The sequence below is a fragment of the Chiloscyllium plagiosum genome, unplaced genomic scaffold (assembly GCF_037043375.1).
Source record: "Chiloscyllium plagiosum isolate Xiang-an unplaced genomic scaffold, Cpla_swu_hap1 HiC_scaffold_19, whole genome shotgun sequence".
Classification (NCBI taxonomy): domain Eukaryota; kingdom Metazoa; phylum Chordata; class Chondrichthyes; order Orectolobiformes; family Hemiscylliidae; genus Chiloscyllium; species Chiloscyllium plagiosum.
In genome coordinates this window covers 53,816,913-53,836,727 of record NW_028270157.1, presented here as the reverse complement: position 1 = coordinate 53,836,727, position 19,815 = coordinate 53,816,913, and the positions used below count along the sequence as shown (strand labels likewise).

The 19,815-nt window shown below is 40.2% G+C and overlaps 1 protein-coding gene across 5 annotated transcripts in view; it reads right to left on the bottom strand.

Annotated features, from left to right (window-relative positions):
* Positions 1-2,702: 2,702 nt before the first annotated feature.
* The window catches only part of LOC122559554 (protein shisa-like-1), a 162,072-nt gene continuing 144,959 nt past the window's right edge, over positions 2,703-19,815 (bottom strand). For 4 of the 5 annotated variants that reach the window (XM_087997391.1, XM_087997393.1, XM_087997392.1 and 1 more), the window contains one exon: positions 14,644-14,989. In XM_087997391.1, coding sequence (XP_087853517.1) covers positions 14,644-14,989 — 346 coding nt within the window. Of the gene's footprint in view, positions 6,217-14,643; positions 14,990-19,815 lie in introns of those variants that run through there. The other variant, XM_043709214.2, reaches the window with a different exon arrangement.

Below are 19,815 nucleotides of genomic sequence, written 5' to 3'. Positions count from 1 at the left end.
CCTTTCCTGAATAACCCAAACAAAACATCTGCTGTGCTGTTGAAATATCCTTCATCCCATTTAAACATACAGCCAAGTGGAAATTGCCCTCATATCCTTATGTTTTCAAATGGAAGGATGTTATACTATCCCCTCCAGAGTTTCATTCCACAATAGCTGATGCTCAAAGTGAGATCTTGCAGCAAAAGCACCGATGAAATTGTTTTTTTTTTAAACAGCATTGTCAATGCTTCCTTCTGCGTGCCTTTTTCTTTAAATAGAAACAGAACTGTGGGAAATTTGTTTGGCAATAAAACTAATAATTTGTTCCTGCGATTGACAAACAATGACAGTCCAGATTTAATTGAAATGTCTCATTATTGCAGTAGGGGGTCCCTGCTCTCATTACTGATAAGGTGCGGGAATACTGTTGGTGAAAGCCAGTGCTTCTTGGTTTCCCCACCCACCCCCCCCCCCCTTCCCCCCTCCACTGTGACCCGGTTTCAAGGCTTGGAAATTATTGCAACCACTAAGTGAGTGGTGGAAGGAAGAGGAGAGGATCTTTGGTGGGTAGGTGGGGGAAGGGCAGTTGACCATTGCTGCTTCAATACCCGAGGATTGCAGCTCACAACCCCAATTGGGGCCTTGATGCCCTTTTTACGAACCTGACAGAGTAGGAGTTCCCAAACTTTTTCCCATTTTCAAGCCTGGGAAATTAGTGCGTCCCAAGGTGAGAGCAATGTAAGTTCTTAAGGGAACGGGCAGAAATCCATGTAAACATGGGGAGAATGTGCAAACTCACATAGATCCAAGACTGGAATTGAATCAGGGTCCCTGGTATTGTGAGCACGCAGTTCTCACTACTGTGCAGTCTGCTAATGAATGTAGTACATATGAGACATGTAGCTGTATCCGCTTGAAAGGTCCACCCTGTATTAAAGGGAGGTACATGATGGAACTGAAGGCTGCTGGAAAATCATTTCTGTGTCAGACAGCTGCCCCCTCACCAACACAAACCCTCCCATTCCACCAACATCACAATGGCATCTCCCTGTCTTTACAATCCTTTAGTCATTAGCTGCCATGCACATATGAGCTCACCACAGTGCCATATATTCACTGACTCTCTGCTTTCTTCCACAGCAGGAAATCATCACTTAGGAGATCCCAGGAACTGGAGTTGGTGGGGCAGGAAGTCGGTGGGGGTGGGGGGTGTTGTATGTGAAGGGAATATAAAAATGGTGAAAGGTGTCTACCTCTTCTGAACAACTTCTGCCACTTCAAGGGATGTTGTGATCACAAAATTTAGCATCCTTCCATCCCCCCACCCCTCACCAACCCTTCTATCACCCAACTCTCTTCTTCTGTTTGTGCCATTCAGATAGCCAGGACCTGGGCCTGGACTGGTTTAGGGACTAAGTCATGGAGTTCCACGACCCAGCTGGAATTATCACCGGGCCTCAGGGCTGACGTGGAAGGTCAGGCAAAGATAGCTGCAGTCCACCTGCCCAGGCCCAAGCCACTACCTGAGTGCCTATGGATCTCCCTACACAAAGGGACATGCAGCTTCTCCCAGCAGATTTGCAATCCTCAAAGGGACTGCCCTGTGGACGAGGCATGAAGGGCGCACCTCCTCAGGATGACACCATTTGCCTTCCCTCTACTGCCACCTTCCCACCACTGCAACTTTCCCATCACTGCCAGTTTTGTCACCATTGCCAGCTTGCCAGCAGTTGCATCTATTGGTCAGCAGTGCGATGTCAAGTTAATGTCCTTTCGATTCTTCCAGTGCCCGCTGAGGATGATCTGTTTCAATACAGCAATCCGCATCAAGTGGACAGAAGGCAACCAGTGGACTAACATCCTTCCTGAAGGTAGGCCTCTGTAAAGCTGCATCACTGTGAACGTTTCACCTATTATGTTTTTTCTGCATATAACTCATGAATAAACTCACACAAATAATATGGAAGAAGCTTAGCTACAGCACATCGGCTCAAAATCCAGAGTATTTACATACTTTAATCCATCATCAATTGCAACATAAATAATGAACCAAAATAGGAACCTGAATTTAGATATGAAATAACCTGGTTACTTATACTGAATTAGCTAAACCAAGTTTTCAATATGAAAAAGTGGATCAAGTAAATTTCTTCTTACTATTTCTCTCCCATTTTCAAATATAAACTGCTTATAATCAAGATTCGGAGATGCCGGTGTTGGACTGTGGTGTACAAAGTTAAAAATCACACAACACCAGGTTATAGGAGCGTCGCTCCGAAAGCTAGTGTGCTTCCAATTAAATCTGTTGGACTATAACCTGGTGTTGTGTGATTTTTAAGCTTATAATCAACACTGCAATAAAAACCATTAGAAGTGGAGAGGTTTTAATGCAATTATTTTGTGAGTGAGACTGTACGAACAATAGAAAGAAAACAATTAGTTTCTTCTTGCAATTGAGGACAAATGTCTGTAATTTCAAATTTCAAAAAGACATATGAAAGATGGGATATTTCAACAAGTGATGATTGTCCTGGGGTTTATTGGTCTGTATAGTATAGGAGCCACTGAGGAGAGCTGGGGAGAAAGTACAGATACTTTCCAGTCTCAAAGTCCAGAGGAAACAATAAGTTGGAGCTGATGTACAAGACATAATGCAGAATGTGTCCGCAAATCAGATTGCAAAGATATGAAATAATCCAAGGAAAGAAAACAAATGAAAAGCCTTTTGATTCCTTTAATGGTTAAAATGGTTCAGTTGACAGGTATGAATGCATTGGGACTAGAGACAAAATTGCTCCAGGTTTACAATATCTTGTCACTTTAATGGATATATTCACTTAACTTGTGTTTATTTAAGCAGTCTATCGCAAAAACAGATTGTCAGTGTACAATGTTTCTGTTTCCCATTAAAACTGTGAGTTTGACAAATGCAAACACATACACATTGAAATAAATAATCTAATTCAAGACATTTGTGTCTTGGCACTGTTTTGTCCCATGTTGTTACACTTTGTGACATTTGTATACATCAGATACAATATAATATACTTGGACACAGAACCCAGTTCATACGCCTAACACTGTACCATTACTGAGTATCTGCACATTCATGGTCAACTGACCACAATACTTAGCGAAAGCTACACAGTGTTCTCCACAGCATGGTATTGTATATCTGGTGTGTACTGCTTAAAGCTCAGACTACTTCACAAACACTGAATATGACATGACAGATGTGAGACACTGTCGAATCATTTCTCAACTGTTCCTGCTTAAAGGGAGTGCAAAGTTAATTTCAGTCCTTCCATATAAAACCTTGAGGTAACCATAGAGAATTCATGGATGGCACACCCATGGTTAATATTTTACATCTGAAGACATTCCACCACCCCACACATGAACTGCAACACGACGATTGCACTTCAGAGATTTATGTTCATAACAGGCAGGGGATAGTAAATACATTAATAAATGACAATGATAAACAATTATTGATGATAGCTCAGTGAAGCTGATGCTGTGCTATATTTGATTTCATTAAATACCAACTACAATGGTTGATCATCTTTGAAATGTCAATGTATGCTCTATGCACTAAATACAGAAAATACGGACTTCAGTTGAGGATTAAAGCATCACATTTTTAAAGGACATTACCAAATGAGACTGGTCAGCTCTGGAACTCTATGCCCAAAAATCAACATCATTCTCTTTTCCTGAGTTGCTGATCCAGGATTAGTGGGGAAAATGTTGGTTCTGAATTGCATGTCATTGATTCAGATACTCTGAATTATCTGATTCAGATATTATGAGGGGTAGAACATTGTTGTTGGACAACATTGCTATATATTGCACTCTTATATTCTTCACTCTTCTTTCTTCCCACCTTTTTTTTGTTTGGTGATGTTTTAAAAAATATTTTCTCCATTCCCATTTTATATATTTCTGTCCATCCAGGCAGATAACATATTTTACAATAAGAACACAGATGATCAATTCCTATGACCCCATCACTAAAGCCCTTGCAAATATTTTCTTTTCTGTCAGGTCCACAATGAAATATTTTCTGCTGCTTATGACCAACTAATGGCTAATCCCTGATGCTGAACCAGTGAAATGCTACCACAGCTGAAAACCACAAAGTGGTTATACACTTCTTCACACAATGCTGATTTTGTTTTAGATCTTCAGTGATCGACTGATCATATTCTATTATCATTACTGAACACCCCAGGTAAGTCACATTAACACGAACGAGAGTAGGTGCTGCTGATTTATCAGGGTTTGTATTTCAGTCAACACACCTAGTGTTCCATTCTATTGGTGTGTAACACACACTTATGTGTGAACCATACGCTTTCCACTAATGAACAATGGACTGATTAAATTCAGGCTTGCTTCATTCACTTTCTTGCTATTTTGGATTTGAAGGGCAATATTATAAAAACATTTCATTGACACAATTCACTGTTATTCGAACAGATAGTCCTTTTTTCTTATCAAGACAGTGTACCTTATTTTTGTACTTTGCTCTGTCTTTTTAGCCGCCAATCTCTGATTCAAGTCAGCTGACTCAGACAGAAGCTACTGAGTTAATAGGAGGGGCCTTGACTACTGTATATGACTTTCCAGTCTGCATGAAATACCCATTACATGAACTACCAGCAATAAATTCTATACGTTCTAAATTAAATCTTGCTGTCTCCAACTTTGCCTGGGGGATTAGTGGCAATATAATAAGATTATAGAGTCTTTAAGATTTTGAGTTAATTCCTGCCTTAGATTTTTAAGTGGAATTGCATTTGGATAAATATATTTGTGGAAACCTGAGCAGTATGGACAATGTAAAAATTGAGTCCGGGCTGGTCGAGTTTAAGGTAAGACATGAGTTCAGGACTGTGTTGCGAGATCGGGACAATGGGTATCTGAAGACAGTTGACAAATTAGATAAGGGGAGATTAGATTAGATTCCATACAGTGTGGAAACAGGCCCTTCAGCCCAACCAGTCCACACCGACCCTCCGAAGAGTAACCCACCCAAACCCATTTCTCTCTGATTAATGCACCTAACACTATGGGCAATTTAGCATGGCCAATTCACCTGACCCACACATCTTTGGATTGTGGGAGGAAACTGGAGCACCCGGAGGAAACCCACGCAGACACAGGGAGAATGTGCAAACTCCACACAGACAGTTGCCCCAGGCTGGAATTGAACCTGGAGCCATGGTGCTGTGAGGCAACAGTGCTAACCACTGAGCCACCGTGCCACCCCAAAATATAAAAATTAGGGACTAATCATTTGTCTTAAGCAGTGGTGCAAAAACAAAAAGAGGAATTATTAGATCAGCCGCCTTTTATATTCAGCACTTAGTGTTTAATTCCACTGATAGCAATCAGCTGTAGGATTAATGGGCACCTGATCTAATATCATCCACTTCCATCACCATCACCCAGGACAAGTATCTACACTTTAACTTATAAATAATGATTTCCAGAATTATTGGACCGCTTCTTGATTTTGAATCAATATATTTGAATGGCAAGTCACTCAAGTATGTCATAACCATGATTGTATAAGAAAATATTCTATAATTCAGCCCTCACTCTAGGAATTCTGTAAAACAGAAACAGGGTGTAACATTTCAGTCAAAACTCTTTTCCTGTCAGCTGACAGCAAGAACAATTCTTCCTGTTCTCGAATATTGCCATGGGTCCACTCAGTGGCAGCAGGCTGAAGTCACTTTGTAATATCAGAGAGTGAGAGGTAAACTGATACAGACTAGAAGTTATGTGGCTCCTCAGAGAATACTTTACCCAGCTATTGTTCATTTATCATGCAATGAGAAATTCGGTAAAGAGATGGTGTGTGTGCCCTGGGTATAGAAATATAACTCTGCACAGCCTTGAGGAACACTAATGACAAGGTAATGGTGAATATTTTGGAGTGCACACAGTTTACTGTGTTTTTGTTCTACATGAAGACTATTGCTTACACGTCACATTCAGTTGAGTAAACACGTTTCCCAATATTGCACTCAGTTACCAGACACTCAATCACATGAGCTACTAGTTCAGTTCATTTTGGGAATATCTGTACAGTCAGGATCAAGATCAAGCACCATGTCCTCTATTAGCTACTTCACTCTACAGATGTGTCACTGAGATGATCCTCTTGCTGTATTTCAATGGTTCCCTCTTGTCTTCTCGCGATATCCAGGCACTATTCTGCATCTGCAAAAGACAAGTTGACTTCTCACAAAGTTGGTAAAAGAAACTGTCGCTGATCTCTTTTGGCTTGTGTGAGCAATATAATTTTCTGTAGGGACTCTTGATCCATATCAAGCAAACAAAAACCCTTCTCTACCATAAATCTGTGCCTTTTTTGGGGAAATGTTAAATATGAAAACGTACCTCTCAATTCTCATTGTTCTCCATGCTGAGACACACTTTGGATGTGTGTGGTTCTATGCAACTATTGCTTTGTGATCTCGGCACAGAAATGGTGAAGTTTTGTACACAAAAATACTACTAGAGTTTAATTCTATCCATAGCATAATAACCAATCAATTGTTGACATTACTTATATTACCTGGACACTCTTTAAAAGCAAACAAAGGACTGAACAAACAGAAAAGGTGGTGGAGCCAGAATCTTTAAATATCTTTAAGGGAGGGAAGGAAGATTCTTGATAAAGCAAAGTGCTGAAAAGTTATTGGGGATCAACAGGAATGCAGGGTTGAGATTAAAATCGGATCAACCATCTCATTGAGTGGTGAGGCAGGCTTGAAGGATCTAGTGTCCAACTGTTGCTTCTAATTTGTACGTGCAAATGAACAAGTTGATAACATGGGAGGATTAAATTGGTGCTGCTTCGTTTAAATGATCCTTCTTCAGGGTTAACTGTGGAAGTGAAGTGCTCACTGCCTGGAAAGGTTTGTGTGATGAATGGTTTACCAGTGAGTCTTGTTTGCAACCCCTTGAGATGTACGATATTATTCTAACCTTCAGCTACTCACATTGGTCCTCATGTCAGTACTCTGAAATAATGTACAACATGCAAAAGTTACTGTGCAATGATTCTCCTATTGTTGAGTCCATACATGTTGAATTATCATCTCTATTACAGCATCAAAACCATATTTTGTTCATAAATAATTAAATGTTGGATAATGTTTTGTGATTAGTTTTTCATTGCTTGTTGTTGTAATTTAATTCCTTTCTTCTGGATCTGCATTTTTTTTTAAAGCATAGAGTTTGGAACATAATTTGCAGAAAATTTCATTCCCTTCCAGGAAATAAAATTGACTTTAGCACTGGATATTATTCAACATGAAAATGCTGAGAGTGACATATCAGAAGAGTGAACAGTTTCAATCAGTATCTGAGTGTCATATTTTGAAGATCAATGATGTTATAATGAAAGGTAATTGGAACAGTCCTAGTGCTTTCAGCTGCATGAACTATCATTTCAAGAGCTGATTTTTAATGCACTTCAGCAATAAATACAAATACTTGTCGATGGTACTAATGTGTATTCCCCAGACTGCTGTATTTTGTAAGTTACAAGTACCATTCTGCTTTTGATTGTCAATCGAATTAATCTTCCCCAACTATCACTGACAGATAGTTCACCCAGGAAACTCTTAAAGACGTCCTTGCACACAGCAGTTCTGCGTTCGCACTCAGAAATCTATTGAACAGAGTCAGGTGAATCAACCACACTAGGTTCCAACATCTTTCCACAATACCTCAAGTCAGTCACTCCCATACAAACATTTTTCCCCTCCTTCATTATCTTTCTCCCTTGCACTTTATCCCTCATATGTTGTCTTTGACATATGCAGTCACTCTGACTGTCGCACACACACACTCCTTTCTCACACCTTTGCTGTCTGACATACATGCTATCTCTCACTCAGTCTCTAACTCAAGGGCAAATTCATTCTTTCTCAGATAATGTGTTTCTGTCTAATGCATGGATGCACAACCCTTCTCTCTGTCTAATCACTCTTGTATAAATCTCCTCTCTTTCCCCTGGTAACTTATCCTCACACTTAAACATAAACCCCACACACCAGAAGCCTTCGGAGTTGTCATCATGAGCCAATTCTTTAAATAAAATGCAGGAACGACAGCTACTAACAGCCAATCTGTTTGTACAGATGTTATTGTGGAAGACATTTTGTATTCCCATGATCTTATTTTAGGTCATGACAATGTCTGGCAGATACATAAAGGTTGTGTTGGGTGCAGCTATGAGCAACAGAAATAAGGAGCTAAGTTCAAAAATCACAGCACCATATAATGATAGGACATGCAGTTCAGGGTAAGGACATTAAGCATCAAACTGACTTTCCATTTAAACTGTGATTTGTCTTGCTTATGGCTTTCCTTATACTTTACAATACAGATTGGAGGAAAGGAAGGACAGGAACATCTCTTTTTGGGATGCATGTTTGTAATTTTCTTTCTCACTCCCACTGATGTACCATAATTTTTCACTTTACAGAATCCCTACAGTGAGGAAGCAGGCCATTCAGCCAATCAAGTCCACACCAACCCTCCTAGGAACATTTTGCCCTGAGCCACTCCCCTACCCTGTAACCCTGCATTTCCCATGGCTAATCGACCTAACCTGCCCATCTTTGGACTGTGGAAGAAGATCGGAGCATCTAGAGCAAACCTATGCAGACACGGGGAGAAGGTGCAAATTCCACACAGACAATTGCCTGAGAGTGGAATCAAACCTGTGTCCCTGGCGCTGTGAGACAGCAGTGCTAACTACTGAGCCACCGTGCCGTCCCAATTTTGCCAATCCCACTTACGAAATAAACATTACATTTCTATTTTTAAAAGAGGATCCAGGTATTTTTGTGAGCTTGGGAAAACCCAGACTGTGCATTTTGCATCTTTCAAAATGTACACCCAGCTCACGTGAATTTGCTCAGGATTTTTGTCTTTCCCACAAATGTCAGGTTGCAGGGGAGGTTGAGGAGTGTGACTGGCGAGGTGGGCCAGTTTGAACGTTCATCTCAGTTTTTCAATACAGCAGCTCAGCTCCTAGCAACTTTTAACAGCCCCTTAAACATCACCTCCCACCTCCTCCATGCTCCCTTTAAGCTATCCCATGCTCCTTCAGATTCCTAATGCCACCTCCATACTGCCCGTGTATCCTCATAGGATTCCTGAAGAAGGGCTTATGCCCGAAACGTTGATTCTCCTGTTCCGTGGATGCTGCCTGACCTGCTACGCTTTTCCAGCAACACATTTTCAGCATATATCCTCATAGCCTCTTATCTGGCATGTACTATATACAGTGGTCATGAGCTGTGCCAAGGCAATGAGAATGATTTTTAAAATTATGGTACATCAGTGGGAGTGAGAAAGAAAATTACAAACATGCATCCCAAAAAGAGATGTTCCTGTCCTTCCTTTCCTCCAATCTGTATTGTAAAGTATAAGGAAGTAAAGCTAACCTCTAAAAATCTAATAAACCTCAAATTTAAACACATTTTCATTGATACTGATGATAACTATTCCAATACAAAAAAACAGCATTCCTTTAAATACCTATTGGTTACGTCAGGGGAAAAAACCTTCCCAAAGGTACATTCTGTCATTATAACCTCTTGTAGTTTCAATCATTCTTGTTTCAACAATGTGTTGAGGTAAAGTCACTAGAAGTGCTTGAAATCCAGCTAAGCATTCATAATTGCTACGGTTGTTGTAATATAAGTTCTTAGCTACACTGCTTGAAAATCTCAGAACAAAGTGGTGTCTCACTTATATTTCAAAATGAAATGCCTGTTAATGAATGGAGAGGTTTGGGGCAGAGACATTTTCCAACTTTTAAAAATGTTTTGTTTAAACAGCTAGGTCTTTCAATTGATTTACATCTTAACACGTGCCATGAAAGCAGACATTGATAGGGCACCTTTACCTTTTAATATATAATAACACTTTCTTCAATGCTGTAATGCATTGAAAAGTAGTACATAACTTGCACAATGATGGTCAATGTGAGATTTAATGTATCTTTACAGCTTTCAACACATTTTAACGTCATCTGTCAGAATGTTCTCAACTTCTCAGCAGCCTTACTCCACTGATCATGAGCTCACCAAGGAATTGCACTTTATGAAGTCTTTCAAACCACGTTTCCAACACCCACATCAGCAGACAAAAAAAATGTGTGGGAGGAATTCCAATGTTGTTCAATGCTCGTAATGGAGAACTCCACCTTGAAATGAACATGTGTGTATTATATATACAAGGTCTTCCTGACTCACAAAAAGACCACATGAAAATGATTCAGGGTCAGGAAGGCCTTTTATCATTTTTCCAGCAAAAAAAACTATGCTCTGTATTTCGCCATCTGATTCATCCTTCCACGGGGAGATAAAAGTCTGGCGCCATTACTCCAATTGATTACAGACAAATGGTACAGACCAAAGGCAGATTGAATATCATGCCAGGCCTGTGTTTTTATCCTCTATATACAGGTGCCCTGCTGGTAAGTTACTATTGTTCAAAGCAGTGGACCTTGATCTATTAGTTTATAGCACAAAACATTCCACAGACTTGTGCTTTGATTAAAAGATCATCTTTCTATTTTAAGCTGAAATGTATATTTAATTTTAAATTAAATTTTACTCTGTTCTGTAAAGCTCAACTTTTTAAAATGGTAGTAAAGTGGCAATTACTGCATTGGAGATTTGCTCAGTGTTTTATGAATGCAATAAAATATTTTTTTAAATTGTGTATAATTTATAGTTTTCTCAGTAAAAGTGTACTCTTCTGTGTCAAGGGAAAGAAATGGTGCCAGCTAGACACTGAGACTTTCCCCATAAGCTCTCTCGTTCATTTTATCTATCTTTTTAGTGAAGATGACATGTGCTAACCACACGAGTGTGAATTGCAAATTCTTTTTTGGAATATATATTTTTGTTTTGTTTACTGGGAGCATATGTGTATAATTGAAAGCAGGTTTATTTAATTTGTCTGCTTTCATTAAAATATGCAAACGCTGCTTGATTTATTCCTCAAGGCAGCAGGGTTCATTGGCTGTAAAATCGCTCCTTAACTATGTTCCTGTTGGGTTGTGTTGAGTGGAGTCTCTGTGAGAAATCTGCACTTTCAGAGAAAAAGATGGATGCAGAAAGCAAGAGAACAGAAATGGAAAATTAAAGCTTTAATCATTGCTGACTTCATTCCATCTGAACAAAGGCAGAGTTTACAGAGCACAATAAGCAGATATGATTAAATGGAAATCTGCATCCGTGATTCATTGTAAATGTATACATTTTTAAAAACTTGTTATGAATAAGTAAATATTTGGTACTAAAAGCATTTTGAAGAGATTATTCCTTCTGCAACACCTTGTGTCTGCAGTTGTCCCCAACATCCCCTCCATTTCCTATGGTCTCTCCCTATCCAAGGATAAGAAGTGCAAGACCTTTCCTTTTCAGCAACCAAGTCTGAAACACTTATTCCCAATTAAAATATGTTTCATTAAATTTAGTACATTGTATCTGCTGCTTATGAGGTGATCTCCTGTACAAAGAAGAGACCAAACACAGACTATGGGAGCGCACTGTCCACTAAATGACTCTGAATTTCCAGTAACCTACCATTTTAACTCTCCATCGTGTGTGCACTCTGACTTATCCGTCCTTAATCAGCAGCTAATCTTCTAACTGAGCATTTTAAAGCCTTCTCAATTTTAGTCCTACAAGGTTACATCAAAGCCTCTGTCCCCAGGTTTCTTTGCTGGTTTGTGTTTTTTTTCCCCTCCTCTTGTTTCTTTGTTACTTCCTTCAGATCATAGAATCTCTATAGTGTGGAAACAGGTCATTCAGCTCCACAAGTCCACACCCATCCTCCGAACAGCATCCCACCCAGGCTCACCACCCCCCACCCTTTCCCTGGAAGCCTGCATTTCCCATGGCCAATCCTCCCAACCTGCACATCTTCGGATTGTGGGAGCACCCAGAGGAAACCCACGCAGACACGGGGAGAATGTGCAAACTCCACACAGACAGTCAGCCGAGGCTGGAATCGAACCCGGGTCCCTGGCATTATGAGGCAGCTGTGCTAATCACTGAGCCACCGTGTACACCATTTACATTGTGAACAAACAACAGTTATCCTACCATTCATATCTCTTCTAGACACATCTTTTGATTTTTTTTCCTTGTCATTTTCTTTGGTATTGCACCATGAAATATTCATCATTTAATCTCACAATCATCCTTTTTATTCTTCTACAGACTGTCTCTCCCTTTATTAGCTCAACAACGATTCATAACTTCTTCCATTCTAATGGAATGTCATTGACCTGAAAGGTTGATTCAGTTTCTCTCTCTACATCTGCTGTCATACTTTTTAAATATTTCCATTATTTTGTATTTGTATTTCATAGTTCCAGTTTAAACTTTGTGTCACTGCTTAATTCACTGCCATTTCTCTGTAGGAATGCCTACCTTAAAGCAGTTTTTCTCTTTTACAGAATTTCTGTTTGTTTTGACTTCATTAATTTCTAGTCTCCTTTTCATGTTTTGTCAGAAATCTACCAACCTCACTTTCACAGCCACATCCCTTTCTTTAGCATATGTCTGTGGCTCTGCTTTATTTCACAAGTCTTGTGAGAAAACTCCAGTTTGGTTCCTCACATATTTTCAAATTTCAGAGCTCCTTGAACTGCTATTTTTGCAGTCTCCTAGGATCCACATTCAACATCATGCGTAACCATGGGTATGTCCTTGATCTCTGTCTCTCTTCAGCAATTCCAACTCACTCTATCCCAAAGCTGTCCCAATCCAATGTATCACTTTATCCTCCACTACATGCAACATTTTAACAACATCCTTTCAGGTGTGAACTTTCATTAACTCATGTGGTATAAACATTTTTCTGGATTTTTCTTGCCCTTCATCTTTCACTCATCCCACACGTGCTCCAAATCTCATTCCAAGCTATATGGCCACTGACCTTCCCCTCTCTGACCCCAAAGGATTTCCCCTTCGCAAAGGCCTTAGTTTCATTTCCTTCCAACCTAGGACAGGACCCTGAGCTTTTCTTCCAATGCCTTCATCCAATTCCACGGCCAGGAGTCCTTTCCCCACATACAAGTCTTTTCACCCATTTCCACTATTTTGCCTGCACCTGGATTGTTCAGCTCCTTCTGACCTCTGAGCTTCTCATGACGTTTTCATTGGGAACAACCAGTGTGGCAACTATGACCTCTATTTCTCTGCTCCCCTCACTTGCTCGAACTTGCTGCTGTCCATTCTCTCAGGGTCCAAATCTAACTTTGTTATCAGATCTACTGTCATGGATGGCAACTCTCTATGGTATTTGGTCTGACAGGGGCCTAATTCTCTCTCACTTCCACTTTCTTTTCACTGGACCATGAACGCACTGGAATGCAAGTTTGCTGCCACTGTTCCCTTTGCAGACCATTTCCCCGAGTTCGGATTAGGGACAAAATAGCTGCTTGGCCATCTGCCTGGAGGTAACCTCTCTGTGGCAGAGTTGGGGGCTTGTGTTGGAGCACAGGAAATAGGAACAGGAGTAGGCTGTTTGGCCGCTTGAGCCTGCTCGGGCAATCAATAGGATTGTAGCTGATCCTACACTCGTCATGTCCACTTGCCTGTCCTTTCCCTGTAAACTCTGTATCCCAGGCTGATTTTGAGACTGCCTTTCTGTAGACCCCACCACAGAATGGCTGAGACCATTTTTTTTTCAAAATTTGTAAAAGCATTTTAGAGGCATTCTTTCTCTCCCTTGCCTGCAATAGCGGCTGGTTGAACCTGCTATTGGTCTTGCCAAGCTCAAAGAGTCTGCCAAGGATGATGTGTGTGTCCTCCGGTCATTATTTAGCCAGTCTAAACACACTCAGTGTTGGGGTGACACAGTGTGGCATTAGGTCGTGTGTTTGGTACTTGATCAAAAAAGGAAAACCTTTCGAAGCCAAAGTCTGAAAGCTGCATGGGAAAGAGGTCACCTTAGGCAGAGATCAATAGTGTCACATTAGTGTCACACCAAAGTGTTAACAGAAGGCACGTGCTCACAATCTCTGGGTACCTTGTGATTAAGAAGTGAATGTATATCCAGGCAACATGGAATCTCCAAATTGAGACAGCTCAATGAGAATTAAACTCTTTACTCAATGATCCAGAAATGTTTGAGAAGAATCACTCAGCTTTAAAATGAAATCTCATCATAGTGCCTGTCACCTTTGGTATGGATATTTGCAAAATGATATTTTAGTGCTGTTCAAACAACAGCTTCTCTTTTTTTCCTAAGGCCTGCTTTTATCTGGTTCAAAAATATTCAGGACCTACCTAATTGTGTTTGCTTTAAAGTTGCACCATTTAAAAACAAATTGATGCTTCATCTATTTAATTTGGTGTTAGATTAATGGATTATTTGCAGTTGATTTCCATCCAGATTTAGATTGGGAGATCTGATTTATTGCTGTTCATTTTTTAAAAGTAGGTACTTGAGAGAAGTTAGCCACAAAAGGGGAAGAGCAACTGTCCTATCCATCTGGGGAATGAAATATACACTTTTCACAGATCTTTAAGAATTTATAATATAGCAGGACATTAGGAAGGGGGCTGTTTTCCAAAAGTAAAACACGGAAACTATGTTTACTCACCATGCAGTTGAACTTTGAAAAGACATCAAGACTGGACTCGGAGCATCTGCCTTCAACATCTGCATAGGCCATGGTGATGGAGCTGGAGCTGGAGCCTGGGACTGGGGCTGGGCTGGAGTCTGGGCCTGGGCCTGTGCCTGGGCCTGAGTCTGGGCCTGGGCCTGAGTAGAACTGTTCCACTGGCCCTCATCCTGCTTCAGCCAGCTGCCTCGGATTCCCCACTTAGACAAGTAAAATTGACAGATCTCATAATTCATGGCAGAGTAGTAGAGAAGGTCCAGTACAAGCAGGATTAGGACAAAAAAACCATAAATCCATACTCCAATCAGTGCACTGTAGTTACTGAAACAAAAATATTATCAAGTGAGACGATAGTAACAATGCAATTTTATAAACAATGAACAACATCAAGAATATTCATGGCCTGAACAGAGCAGGAAATGCGGATATTTGTTGATTTACTGAAATATGATAATTTAAATTTCTTACACTTCACTTTGTCTTGCCAAGGTTCCTCACCATGTCCACCCTCACACCCACTCACCTTGCAGCAGCTCTCAGGCTACACTGCCCATTCACTTCATTATTTCCCCGTTCATCGATCCATTGTTAACGAGCACCTCGACTGGTCTACAGTTTGGCACATTTGCTTTGTGGTCATTCTTACTAAATGCACTTTATCCATCAGCGATGTCCTCACCTTTACTCACTCAAGACTATTCCATTTCATCTCTTGTAGGAGGCTGGAGGTGCACCACCAGAAATAAACAATCTCATAGACCTGGATAAGGCTACCCTGGAGATATGTGGGATATCTATACCCATCTCTGTCAGAAATGGGGGAGAAATAGCTGGGTACAGGGTTATATATCCTTCCAATACACACAAGACCTTAGGTTGATCAAATCATACTCTTTTCATTTGTCTTCCATGGTTTTCATACACACAGCAAGTGCTGCAGGACATCCATGATGATAATGTATGATGATGATTCCTCAAAGAAACTCATTCATTCTGAGCATACAGTTACTGGACATTTAACAATGCACAAACACAGACAGTCACATATTGCTGGGTCCACTTGGACAGTTAGTCCAATTTATGAATGAGCACGAGAATGCATTGAGAGACGATGCTATGGGAAGTTTGCAACAGGAGGCTCAATCCTTTCTGAGCTCTGATCAGGTGGGTGTAAATGCTGAATCCAGGGAAGCTCTTGTTGAGAGGGAGAACACCTGCGAACACATCTGCAGCTTAGCCAAGGACTGCCGGAAGTGCCACACACTTGCTTCATAATAACAGATAGAATGCAGTAATCCAACGTGATTGCTATAGGAATAATGAAGGAGGGAATTGAGAGAATAACTGTGGTACAGTGATGACAACCATTATGGAGCTTAAGGGAAGGCTCATAAATGTTCCCACACAGGTGACGAGCAAAGCCATACAGAATTGGAATCCCAACAAGTCTGCTACCTTAAACTAGTTGACAGGTACTTTATCTGTGACCTCACAATGCACCACTGATCTCCACCAAGCTGGTCTGCAGCGGAATGATAGATGTGTCAAACTGCTGACTCAGGAGAGCAGTGATCTTAAAAAGGGAACATGGGGGTGAGAATTCCATCCAAAACACCTCTCTTGTGGACCACCCCCACACCCCCCTTCACTTCACCACTAACCTCCGTTGCCTCATTAACTGATGAAAGGCTGCCTCTTCACAGATGAATGTGGAGCTGTCTTTGTTGGGTTTGGCTAGATCTATGTCAGCAGACAGAGTTGGAATCAGAGCCGATGCCTCTAGTCCTCAGCCTCAGTTGCAATTTTCCATTTGGTGAAAAAAAATGGTGTCAGGTTCTAATGACTTCATTGGCACTGTACATTTGCTGAAAAGAATCCATTGGCTTTGGGCAGGTGACCTTGATACCAATTTACAGGATAAAATGCAACCTACCAGCTCTCAACTTTCCTAAGGCAGATAAGCAATGTTTTAATTTTAATCATTTACCTGTCAGATTTCAGTTGGAAGGATAGGGTTAAAACTGCTGAGTGTATTAAACTCTGTTTGGGGAAAGGGAAATTATTGTAACCCACTACATCACCATTTCCTGACAAGTGTCTTCCATTTAAATCAACAGTACTAAGAAAGAATAAGGACCTAACTGAAGGTTGATTTTCCTCTTCAAGGTGGCTTCCTTTTGCTAGTGATAAAACAACAGCAGATTTTCTTGTGGGAAATTGGAAAATAATTTGATTGTCTGATAAGATATGAATCTGATTGAGCAGTTACAGAACTCAATCTTCCTTAGCCATCATGTGAAACCCTAGCGCTGCTGATTTCAACAGTTGTGTAAGCATAAAGGTCACAATCTAAATGCCACATATGAATCAAGTGTTCACTAACAGTGACCGGTGATTTCCTTAGTCATCTTTATCTCATTTCCATGGATCACCACAAAGGAACAATTCAAAGTGCTCAGTAGAACATTCATCCACTATCGTCACTAAACGGCTGAGACATTAATTATAAAATCAACATCGCAGAACCAATATATTTCTTTGTGAGTGCATTGCGCACCTATACAATGATCACCTTCTGATAGAAAAATGGATGCTTTTTACAATTGATTTATCTGTTCCTCAACTTTGCTGCTTGCAAGGACTTGCACAATCTTGACACTTTATTCTTCTGGAATTTCCTACCCATTTCCCTTCGCTGTACCACCTCCCTTTCTGTGCTTTCTTTGTTGTTTCAATTCCCCATTTGGACTCTGTGTACTTTCCCTCGCTCCTTAGAGAATACCCACCTAATTCTTTTCAACCATTATTACAGTCAATTTAAATGTTTTGCTGCATATATTGGGAGTGGGGAACAGTCTGTAGAAAAACAAGTTATCTATGACATTGTTTAAAAACAATCCATATGCCAAAGAAAACATCTGGTGCACTTGGATGCCCTAAAGTGTCACCTGTGTATGTTTTCATAAGTGATTAGATAGATGGTGGCTTAGAGGGAATTTTGTCATCTTTGCAGAAACTGGTAAAGTTGTAATGTCTTTGACATTTAACATTTCCAGCAATTATTTCATAGTTTACCAATCTTACCCTTAATTTCTGTAGGTTTTCTATAGACATTTGTACTGTTAGAAAAGGCTAAGGAAGAGTCAAGTAGCTTCCTGCTTTCACCTTTCCTCATTTAACCACAATAAGGTTTTCTTAAAATGGATATTCATGCCAATGCTGGAAGTGTTCAAATGAATATGGACTGTGATCATTAAAAATGAATTGAATAGATTTTCTGGACTTATAATAACAAAGAGGATAGATGTTATTTTACTTAACCTGATCTATGTAAAATTCATCTGATGAAGGAGCAGCACCCCGGAAGCTTGTGATTTCAAATAAACCTGTTGGACTATAATCTGGTGTCATGTGACTTCTGATTTTGTCCACTCCTACCCAACACTGGCACACCTACCTCATATGTAAAGTAATAAAAAAACACTGAAACTCCCAAACACATGAGTAAATTACAGAGTGGAGACGATGGATTAAGCAACTTAGAGTCCAATAGTATTAAAGAGGTACACAGTTTATGGAGGTTGGTGGCTGAACTGTCTTCAGAATGAATTTGACTGTCTCCCTGCTATCATTTGGTGGTTTAAAGATGCAGAGGATGGCTTATCTGTTTTTCTGGAGCTTATTTCCTTTAAAAAACTCTGTCTGCGGCGCCTGGAGTCTCAGTCAGCAGACACAGTGTCACAGCTCACTGGAATAGCATGTTGTAAATCAAGGCTGTCTACTCCCAGAGATGTCACAAATGTGAAAATTTGATTAAACCATCAAATCGCCCAATTCTTCCTAACTGTCTAATTCAGGTTATAAGATTATAAGCACCAGTTTTTTTGTCATTGAATATTGTTATTAACTATGCACGGTGGCTCAGTGGTTAGCACTACTGCCTCGCAGAGATAGGGACCTGAGTTCAATTCCATCTTTGGGCAACTGTCTGTGTGGAGTTTACACATTCTCCCCATGTCTGCGTGGGTTTCCTCCAGGTGTTCTGTTTCCTCCCACAGTCGAAAGATGTACAGGTTAGATGGATCAGCCATGCTGAATTGCCTATTGTGTCCAGGTTTAGGTGGATTAACCATGACAATTGTAGGATTACATGGATGGGATGGGCCTGGGTGGAATGCTTTTTTGGGAGGTGTAGACCTATGAGCCAATGGCCTGCTTTCACACTGTAAGGATTTATTATAATCAAACTGTGTTTTAATCAATGGCATAAAGGCAAGTCAGATGAATTTGTAGTTTAGAACTTTATAATTTAAGCAAGAACAGTAAAATGCCAGGATTTCTAATTTATATAATCTAAATTTTACCCTTTTTAACTGCACATACACACAGGCAAAAAGAAAAACCGATGAACACACCCATGGAGGTGGAATGAAAGTCAGAGGAACACAGTTTTATATCACCAGTTTAAAATCCAAAATTAGATGGATCAATTCCACAATTCTTTTTCTTCCTTCTTTCCTTCCCACATCAAGGATCATATTTTAATTTCACTGGTTACTTTATTGGACCCAGATGTCTTTATTTACCTGTGCATACTAGTCATAGACTCATAAACTGCACGGAAACAGACATTTCGGTCCAACTCGTCCATGCAGATCAGATATGCTAACCTCATCCCATTTGCCAGCATTTGGCCCATATCCCTCTAAACCCTTCCTATTCATAAACCCATTCAGATGCTTTTCTTTCAGTAGTTTTTCCCTATTTTTTTTTTGACAAGAGCCAGATAGCGCAGTTTTTCCAGAGCAAGGGAACAGAGAGTGGGAGATATTGATGCTGCAACTTTGTGGGGCTTCTGTCTTCTTCTAATTTCATTCCCACCCGTGGGGTCTGTGTTAAACTGCAGTTGTACCAGGCAGAATTTGTTACTGTGCTGAGTTCTCCTGAGCACACAACAAATGGTATCAATTGAAAAGCTAAGCATAAGACTAATTTTTTTAGAACTTCCCTGAACACACAAATCATGTTGATTTGTCTGAGTTTCTCCCTCAGTGCTCCAACAATGCAGCATTGTATAGACAACTCACAATGTTCTCCAGTAACTTGCGTTTAATTTGCAAATATCTTCTTATACAGCTTCTTTGGTC